Source organism: Plectropomus leopardus, chromosome 21 (assembly GCF_008729295.1).
Source record: "Plectropomus leopardus isolate mb chromosome 21, YSFRI_Pleo_2.0, whole genome shotgun sequence".
NCBI lineage: Eukaryota > Metazoa > Chordata > Actinopteri > Perciformes > Serranidae > Plectropomus > Plectropomus leopardus.
In genome coordinates, this window is record NC_056483.1 from 935,584 (window position 1) to 945,355 (window position 9,772).

General features: G+C 40.2%; 1 protein-coding gene across 4 annotated transcripts; it reads left to right on the plus strand.

Annotated features, from left to right (window-relative positions):
* The first annotated feature begins 675 nt into the window (after positions 1-675).
* mynn (myoneurin) lies at positions 676-8,756 on the plus strand. Of its 4 annotated transcripts, none has more exons than XM_042510795.1 (10): positions 676-723; positions 2,284-2,332; positions 2,442-2,464; positions 3,630-3,906; positions 4,529-5,475; positions 6,003-6,162; positions 6,430-6,608; positions 6,796-6,888; positions 7,005-7,130; positions 7,695-8,756. In XM_042510795.1, exons 4-10 carry the CDS (start codon positions 3,641-3,643, stop codon positions 8,105-8,107), a joined length of 2,184 nt encoding a protein of 727 aa, XP_042366729.1. In that variant the 5' UTR covers positions 676-723; positions 2,284-2,332; positions 2,442-2,464; positions 3,630-3,640; the 3' UTR covers positions 8,108-8,756. The 4 variants fall into 4 exon arrangements, with proteins under 4 accessions (XP_042366729.1, XP_042366731.1, XP_042366730.1 ...); XM_042510796.1 differs by lacking the exon at positions 676-723 and adding an exon at positions 1,282-1,374; XM_042510797.1 differs by lacking the exon at positions 2,442-2,464.
* The last annotated feature ends 1,016 nt before the right edge of the window (positions 8,757-9,772 follow it).

The window sequence follows — 9,772 nt, forward strand, 5'->3', positions numbered from 1 at the left end:
TTTTCTGTTTGTTTTTTGATAATTTTCAGATGCAACAGCTAAAATAATATTTGACCTTGAAAGAAAAACATATGATGATGATGATGTATTGTAAGCCTTTAATACCCCTATATAATATCTCTAAACTGAAAAAACAAAAATGTAAACAAAGTTTGTGATTTTTTTTTTTTTTTTAAAAAAAGCAGGCTTTAAAAATAATAATATTTATCAATAAATAAATAAATAAATAAATTCACCAGGTAGTATTTTTTTTTTGGTTTAAAAAAAAATACATTTAACATTAGGAAAAAAATGTATAATGTATATGATATATGCTTTCAATACCCCTGCACAATATCTCTAAACTGGGGGGAAAAAATATATATAAATAGGCCTATTTATTTATCAATGTATATCACTTTTAATGCTCATGTTAGCTGTATTAATTGTACAAGATCAAAAGTGTTTTCACAGCCCTAAAATATCACAAGAGGAATTAATTATCTCAAGACAAATAATGTCTAAAAGACCAAATTAAAAATAATCAGTAGATTAATTGAAAGGAAATCTCTTGTTTTGGCGAGTCATACTATATTTTTGCGATAGTAATCCTACCTGACACTGGTCCGTCGTCGGGGCGTGGCGGTGTTTATCTTGACCCTACCGAGTATCTTTGGTACGGTGACATCTCGCGAGAATTCCCGACGTCACGGGATAATGGCTGGAGATCGCGGATATTAGAAGGTACTTTTCTGCTTTTATTTACTTTGTGCTGCATTAAAAACAGTGCATTTGCGCCGGGAAAATATCGCAATTGACGACGCGTTTGCACGAGTCGTCGCTGAAAAAGGCGTTTCTAACATTTTCTGCCAACTTACGTCGACACCACCGGCACAAACCGTCGAACCTTCGAAATAAGAGCACAATGTTTTCCGCGCTTTTTACCACTACACAAACCGTTAGCGTTAGCATCGCGCTTTATCCGCTCTGCTTACACACCTAAACTCTGTAACAGCTCCCGAGGCGGCTTGTTCTGAACACAAAGTGTTAATAAACCTACACGAATCGATACGCCGCCGCCTGAAGTCATTTTAAACGTATCTACGACACGGCTGTTAGCATTAGCATGAGCGTTAGGCCTGCTCAGGAAGCAGGCGCGAGCTTTTATTTTCCAAAACTGCTTTTCCATCTTACCTGTCAACGCTGCTGATTCAGAAAATTATAGCTGCTGATAAGTGTTTATATAGATAATAACGCGTTTTTTTCCTACTCCCATTATGTCCCGTATTTTGTCTTCCAACACGTCTCAGTTTTCTGTTTTTTATTCTTAATTATCTCGGACACAAAAAGCTACAATTTAAAGAGGAGGAGAAGTTGGCACACCGCTGAGATTAAGTTAATATTTTTATTTATAAATGTATACAAATTGACATTGAAAAATAAATAGGGTAGAATTTGTAAAGAATAAATTAACAAAACGTTTTAAAATATATTTTTCAGACTCCAACAGCTAAAATAACATTAAAAAAAAACAAGTTATGTATTTGCTGTATGTCCATAATACTCCTGCTCGATGTCTTTAAACTAAAAAATAACAAAAACGTAAACAGAAACTGTCATTTTATGAATAAAAACAGCATTTGCTAGAATGCATTAATGAATATATAATCTGACCATAATAATAATCACATGGATGAGGCTGAATTTGTCAAGAACAAAGTTGGGTTGATTTGTTTTTTTGTTTTTTGGTTAATTTTCAGAATCCAACAGCTGAAATAACATAAGAACCTGTAATAAAACATCTGATGTGTTTGCTGTGCGCCCTTAATACCCGTGCACAATGTGTCTAAACTGAAAGAACAAAAATGTAAATGTAGTTTGTGATTTTACAGATAAAAGCAGGAAAAACAACATTTGCTAGAATGTATTAATGAATATAAATTTGGCCATAATAGTAATAATAATAAAATGAATCAAGTAGGATTTGTCAATAATAATATGACTAAAGTTGTTGTTTTTTGGTTAATTTTTCAGAATCTAAAATAACATTTGACCTTGAAAGAAAAACGTATGTATTTTGTTGTATGCCTTTAATACCCCTGCATAATATCTCTAAACTGAATAAAAACATTTTGTATAATACTATATATATATATATATATATTTATTTATTAATCTAATACTGCAGCCGATACATATTTATATGGATAGTTAACATGTTTTTGTACTGCTATTATGTCCCATATTTTCTCTTCCTACACGTCTGAACCGTCTCTTTTTTTCATTTAATGATCTCGGACACAGAATTCTTCATTTTAAGAATCAAAGACGTGAAGAGGACAAACTTCTGACAGTAAGTTAATACTTTAATTAAAAATCTTTACAAATTATCTTTATATCAGTGCTTTTAGGCTAATTTGATCATTTTAATGTAATTTAAATATTTTATTTGTGTTTTCCAGCCCTGATTTTGGATTTTCAACAGGTTAGTGAGTAATACATTATATCATTTACAAGCGGTTTGCAGGTATTAAATAAATTAAATACTTGCTAAAAATTGCTATTTATGAGAGAGGAGGGATGCTGCAAAACAGAGGTGGGATGTCAGATCATTTTTAAGCCGTGGGGACGGTCTTATTTTTTATTTTGGCTCAGGAGAGGGACATACATGCTGATTGGTGTGTTTTAAAAAAAAAAAAAGCACGGGGAAAAGGCAATGAGCATCTTGGTAAGAAATGTCCCTCAAATCGCAAGAAATTAATAAATTTAGAAAATTATTTTTTAAAAGATAGGGAAAATGTATATTTATAATAATCATAATTACATACTTACAATTATTTTACAGACATTTTTAAAATTTTAATTCACTTTTTCCAGTTCATTTCCTTTTTTTAACTTTGTTTTCTCCTTTATTGATTTTAATTTATTCTTTTTTCTTTGATTTATTTATTTTTAATTATTTTACTGATTTGTAGGTTCTCCTTGTACATTTTTATTTAAATTTTCCATTTATTTATTTCATTTTTTGTAATTTCTTTATTTGTTGCTCATTACCTTCTCCCCACATTGTTCTTTCCTAGATTATCTAAGCAAAATTATTATCCCTAACCATAAACAATGTCAGTTTTTCTTCCGTTTTTGTTACTGTAAAAGAGGTCTAAAACTTTTATACTGAGTCGCATTTTAAAAGTCTTAAATCTAACTTGTCTTACGTTGGTGGGAATGGGGTGACTGACTCACATTCAGTTTGTCGTCTGCTCAGTAAAATAAAATATATTTTCATTCGTCTTTGACACTGCAAGAGCAGCAGATAACTAATATTGGTAGTACACATGTATTCAGACTTAATGTGTTAAAATGATCACAAAATACAAAAAAAATCACTAAATGTCTCGTAGCAGCAATAATTAAAGATTGTGTTTGTCTTTTGAAACTGTCTGAGTGTGACCTGCTAAGTTTTATCAAAAAAAATGTTAAATATGTGATTTATTTGTGTTTTATTTGAGCTAATCGCTCCTTAAACTGAAGTATTAACATTTGAAGTCAGTGTGTGACAGCGCCCCCCTGAGGACAGGATCTCACAGAGAGGAATATAACTGTGTATTTACTGATCAGCTGCGTTAACGTTGACCGTCTCGTCCGTTGCTCAGCGGCAGCAGAGATGGCGAACGTCACCAACCACGGGAAGCTGCTGTTGCAGCGCTTACATCAGCAGCGGGAGATGGACTTCCTGTGTGACATCACCATCATGGTGAGAGACGTGGAGTTCAGAGCTCACCGCAACATCCTCGCTGCCTTCAGCAAGTACTTCTCCTCCCAGGCCGAGAAGGGTCAGGACGTGACGACCCTGGACCCCGAAAAGGTCAGCCGCTACGCTCTGGAGAAGCTTCTGGAGTTCATCTACACCGGACAGATGAACCTCAGCAGGTAAAACTGCAGCACAGATCGGATTAGAAATTAAGCGAAACTGTTTTGAACTTTGGTATCTCCTTGAAATCTGTGCAAACTGGCTTAATGTCTTTCAAAAACACGGGAGGTACCGAGCAACTTGACGAGAAAATTACCCAAAATTAGCAAGTAATCAGTAAAAATTACCTGAAAATCAGCACACACAAAAAAGAAAAGAAAATGGTCATCTGTCTATTTCTGTCAACAACAAAAAAAGTTAGAAAACATTCCTGAAATTCAGTGAAAAACAAGACTAAATATCTCAATATCAAGTACTTAATAATACTAGAAATAATAATAATAATAAAAATGTTCTCAGGACATTTTCCGTATATTTTATTACTATTATTACTAATAACTGTTAATTTTCAGAAGCCAAATTTTCAGTTCATTTTCTCAGCAGCTTTTTGTCTCTTTTTTTTAAATTTTGTGCCATTTTCTTGCCAAGCTGCTGATTGTCTTTCAGCTGGTTTTCAAAAGAAATCAAACCAGTTTGCTTGTTTTAAGTGTTTAGACGTTTTTGAAAAAGGCGTTTGAACGTAACACAATAATCATGTCGATCCGTATCAAAGGTAATCAATTCAAATTTTCGTCGTTTCAGCACCAGACAAGCAGCGGTGCGTCGAGCCGCCGTGTTCCTGGGAATATCCGAGGCCACCAAGTTCCTGGAGGAGTCGCCCCACTGGTCCGAGCTCAGCGAAACGTCCCAGTCGGAGCTGGACAAGGAAGCCGGCGCGTCTCCTCGGAGTCCGGCGTCCCCGGGCAGCCCCAGCTCACCTGTCCCTCTGTCCATCGCCTCCCTGGCGGGGGAGTGGCAGGAGGAGGGGGCGGCCGGCAAGGAGCAGGGCGACGAGGGCAAAGACGCCGACGTGGAAGAGAAAAGCGACGAGGAGTACACGCCGAGGAGCTTCGGAAGAGGACAGGGGAGGAAGAGGGGCAGGAGGCCCAAGAGTTTGGGTGGCGAGGTGGCGGAGGCGAGCAGCTCGGGTGACGGCACCCCCAAAACCCAGAGCTACAGGGGGAGGGGGAGAGGCAGAGGGAGAGGCCGGGGGAGAGGACGAGGGCGAGGACGAGGCGGATTCAAGAGTGAGGAAGTGTTTTGGGAAGATTCTGACGGCAGCGAGAAGGACTTCCTGGACAACTCCGACGAATGGAGTCCCTCTCAGGAGGACGAGTCTCCGGCCAAGAAACCACGCCTGAGCGGCGGAGAGGGACGGAGAGGGCGAGGCCGGCCGAGGGGGAGAGGCAGAGGGAGAGGCCGCGGGCGGGGCAGGAGGAAGACCTCGGAGGAGATACGGGAGGAGCTGGGCATCATGGCGACCGAATACGACGACTTGGGGATGGCGCTGGAGGCCGGCGAGCAGGATCCGTCGGAAATGGACGAGATGACGCTGTCGTGCTCCCAGTGCAACAAACTGTTCAAAGACGTGAGCAGCCTGCGCAGACACGAGAAGATCCACGAGGGGCTGAAGCCGTTTGTCTGCATCTTCTGCTCCAAAACCTTCAGACAGGCGACGCAGCTGAAAACACACCTGCGGATACACACAGGTGAGCGACCCGAGCAGACTGGCTCGATTTATTCCACAAAAACACGCAGAGAAGGCAATGAGCGACTTGAGAAGAAATTACCCCGAATATAGAAAAAATGTAATTAAAATGTACAAGAAAATTACCTGAAATTTAGCCAAAAAAGAATAAATAAAAATCAAATAAAAATCTAAAGAATTGGAAAATAAAGAAAAAAAAAACAAGGAAACTGCTTAAAAATTATAATAACTGAAAAAACTTGTGAGACTTTTCTTGCCAAGCTGCCTGTTTCCTTTCCCCCATGCATTATTTATGTATTTGTTTTATTTTATTTTATTTCATTTTTGTAGCTTTCCAGTAGTGTTCAAAATTCATATTTTGGTTGAAACCCGTATGTTTTACACCACAGAAGTGCATCAAAGTTGAAGTTGAAGTTCCTGAAACACGTTCAGATGTCAACAGGACGATCATAGTTTCAGAAGAAAAAAATACTCACGAAGATCAGCGTGTTTTCTTTAACTTTCTTTCCGTCTCTCTGGCGTCTGCAGGCGAGAAGCCGTTTAACTGCTCCGACTGCGAGAAGTGTTTTGCTCAGAAGTGTCAGCTGGTCGCTCACCGCCGGATGCACCACGGAGAGGAGAAGCCTTACACCTGCGAGCGCTGCGGCTTCAAGTTCGCTACCTCGTCCAACTACAAGATCCACATCAGGTACGTGCACTGCGACGTGCACGGCAGCAGCTCCGTGTCAGAGCGCTGCTCCCGAGAGTCTCACCTGTAGTTGTTGTAGTTGCGGCAAAATAATCCGACACATCGCCACCTGTAAAACAACAGACGCCATTTATTACACAAATAAGATAAAACGCGTGAACTGGTACAGATTTTGTAATGTTTGCACAGCTCGCTCCAGTTTTCAGTGATAAATATTAAAGTGTGTGTGTGTGTGTGTGTGTGTGTGTGTGTGTGCGCTCTCCACAGACTGCACAGCGGGGAGAAACCGTACGTGTGCGACATCTGCGGTCAGGCGTTCGCTCAGTCCAGCACGCTGACCTATCACAAGCGGCGACACACCGGAGAGAAGCCGTACCAGTGTGATCTGTGCGGCATGTCGTTCTCCGTCTCTTCGTCTCTCATCGCGCACGCACGAAAACACACAGGTGAGTGTGTGTGTGTGTGTGTGTCCCTCGTTTGTGAGTCTGAACTGCAGAAACTTTCTGGTTTCTTTCCAAACTGTTTGGACAGATCGAGGATTTCAGCAGCCAAAAGTTGTTGTCTTTTGGCTCGGACCAGTTGTTTGACGCACACTCCTGAATATATTGGTGTGTGTGTGTGTGTGTGTTACAGGTGAGACCCCGTACAAATGTCCACAGACGAAATGTGACTCAAAGTTTGTGACGTCTTCCGAACTGAAGAAACACATGAGGCGACTTCACCCAGGTGAGTTTTCTGATCCAACGTCAGACTGATCAGAGGAGATGAGAGTCAGATTTAATGTGGCTAACGCTGTGTGTGTGTGTGTGTGTGTGTGTGTGTGTGTGTGTGTGTGTGTGCAGAGGGGAACACAGGTGTGCAGTGTCTGCTGTGTGGAAACAGGTTTGCCAACGTGAAGAACATGATCAAACACCAGGAGAAAGCTCACGCTGATGAAGTGCGGCAACACAAGGAGAGAGCCAGAGCAGGTGACTTTCAGACGCGGTTCAAAGTTAGACGCGTTTTTAAAGACGCTAAATTACTGCATGAATGTGTATTTTGGGTGCGATGCTTTTTGTCAGTCAGCATCATGAGTCAGATTTCTCTGTATGTCACAAAAGATTTAGTGTCAAAGCGAAATTCAAAAGTGCCAGTTTTATCGGACCATAACGATCCATCGATCCGGATGCTGATTCAGTGATCCGGTATCATCGATGCAAAGTGATCGCTCCATATCACCGTCTTTCGCCTTTATTTTGAAATTCTGTGTCACTGTCTGACAGCGACAGGTGGATAATAACTTAGCGGTGTGCAAATATTTAATTTATGAGATAATATAGGTCAACAGACCAATGTGTGTGTGTGTGTGTGTGTGTGTGTGTGTGTATAAAGAATACTGTTACAAGATTTGGGAAATGTGACATCAGCTGCTCTGTCTCAACAAAAATCAGCCGTGTAAGACACCTTAAAATCTCTGTAATGTCTGATAACTGTTTTTTCGGTGTGTGTGTGTGTGTGTGTGTGTGTGTGTGTGTGTGTGTGTGCGCGCGCAGTCGTCCTCCTGGCCTCCAGTCATCCCGTGGCTTTTGTCCAGAGCAAACTCACGGAGGAAAACAAAGGCCTGTCCTCCATCCCCGAAGGCGAGCCAACCAACCCTGAACCAGCCACCCCAAACCCCAAAGCCGCGGACCCGTCGGCGGTCGTCGCCTCTGAAGACGACGCCACCACCACCGCCGCCATCATGCAGGACTTCAAGGCCGAACCCGCTCACCCCGCCATCACCGCCACCGCCGCAACCAACGACCAGGTGACCTTTGACACCGACCAGGAGCAGACCATCAACTCGGACACCCTCCACGCTCTGGTGGAGCAGCTGAGGCCGCCGCCCTCCCCCGCCCAGAGCCTGGAGCAGATCGTCATCATCAGGACGGTGGACAACGGCGAGCACAACGCTCCTCAGCAGTGAGGCCGTGTCTCACGGTCACCTTCAGGCGTTTATCCGCGTAACACAGACTGTGACGGAGCATTTAAACCGCTGAGAGTGCGCGTAGCATCGCCGCCGCAGAGAAACGCGCTCTCCGCTCTGCATTTCTTCTTCCGGTGTAAAAACAAACGTGGTCATCCATTTTGGCTCTGTGTGTCAAACTTCACCAGCGGCTTAAACTCCACCACTTTACCAAAAAAACTTGAATTTACCAACATTTTCGTGCGGCTGCAGTTCTGTCTGGACGAATAATCTCACGTAAAGAAACGACTCTGGCGTCTTTTAACAGAAACCGTAGTTTGTGGGAGCGGATGTGATTTTTTATGGCTGATGCTCCACCTTCAGTGGCGTGATGTTGGCTTCGTTCATGTAAACACAGCCCAGGTCTTTGTTTCACTGTAAAACTGTTTGTTGTTTTAAAGCAGCTGTTTTAGTGTTTGTGCTTCTAGGTTGAAAAAACGTTATATTTCCATCGACAACAAGTAGCTGTTTAATTTGTTTTTCTTTTTTTTTCTTTTTTAATTTTAAAAAAACATCTGTGTTACTTGTACAGAAACGTGAGTTACATATACGAGTTCACTGCTGTATAAAAACTGTACAACTGGACAATAAAATGAAAAACAAAAAGGGATCAGTGTGTTTGTTTCAGTGACTATGTTGAGAAATAAAAGATTACTGCAAATATAACAGATACATAACAATGTTTTTCCTCTAATAACATTTATTCCTCTATTTTTTAGCACATCTTTTGAAACCAACTATTCTGAAATAATTTTGCACATTATTCAATTTAACACCTCTTATTTACTAAAAAAGCAAAAACATTTTTAACTACACCAGCAGAAGGAAAATAAGGTGTATTTACATGTTTAAAATGAATTATCAAACATTTAATTTGTATGATCTGTTCTAGTATGGCAGTAGCAATTTGTAAAAACTTTATTGCCAAAATTTTAAGTGCAATATACAAAAGTTGATAATATATTATTTTCCCTCATGTTATTATTATTATTTTTTAAATAAATTGTATTGGAAAAAATGAATTATTATTATATGTATAAATAATAACTTTTTTCTGCTGAACGTTTCTGTTTGTATTTACTATTTTTGTCCTTCGCGAGACGCCACCCTCCCCCGTCGCCATAGCAACTCAAACTCCGCAGAGACAACGATGTCGGGAGAAAATATTTCGCAGATTTACGCGGCTGTTTGCGCAGAACAGGAGATTAAAATAAATCCGCACATTTTGCAAGTGCTGGAGGAGACGACGGAAACGGAGTAAGTGGATAAAAGAAACCGGAAATTAATGAAATGTCACGTTTTTAAGCTAAAGTTGCTCTCAGGAGTCAGAGAGGAACTGAAGTACAATGAAATGAAATTATCCTCAGCAAAATACAAATATCTCAGAAAATTTAAACTTAAATTACAATATTGAGTTTTTTGCACTTAACCCTTTAACACCTGGATTAGTTCGTGCTGTAACGTTTGTAAGACGCATTTTACAATTTAGACATTTAAACCTCAGAAAACTGGTTTCCTTTTTTTCTTTTCAAAAACGTGAAAAACATTATGAGCAACTTGGCCAGAAATGTCCTGCAAACTGTAAAATAAATATATAAATAATGAAAATTATATTAATAATGATAA

Excerpts from the sequence above, each read along its gene's own strand:
- mynn (XM_042510795.1), top strand. The coding sequence starts at position 3,641 with ATGGCGAACGTCACCAACCACGGGAAGCTGCTGTTGCAGCGCTTACAT. Across the intron at positions 3,907-4,528 it reads GGACAGATGAACCTCAGCAG|CACCAGACAAGCAGCGGTGC; the intron begins GTAAAACTGCAG and ends TCGTCGTTTCAG. Across the intron at positions 5,476-6,002 it reads ACACCTGCGGATACACACAG|GCGAGAAGCCGTTTAACTGC; the intron begins GTGAGCGACCCG and ends TGGCGTCTGCAG.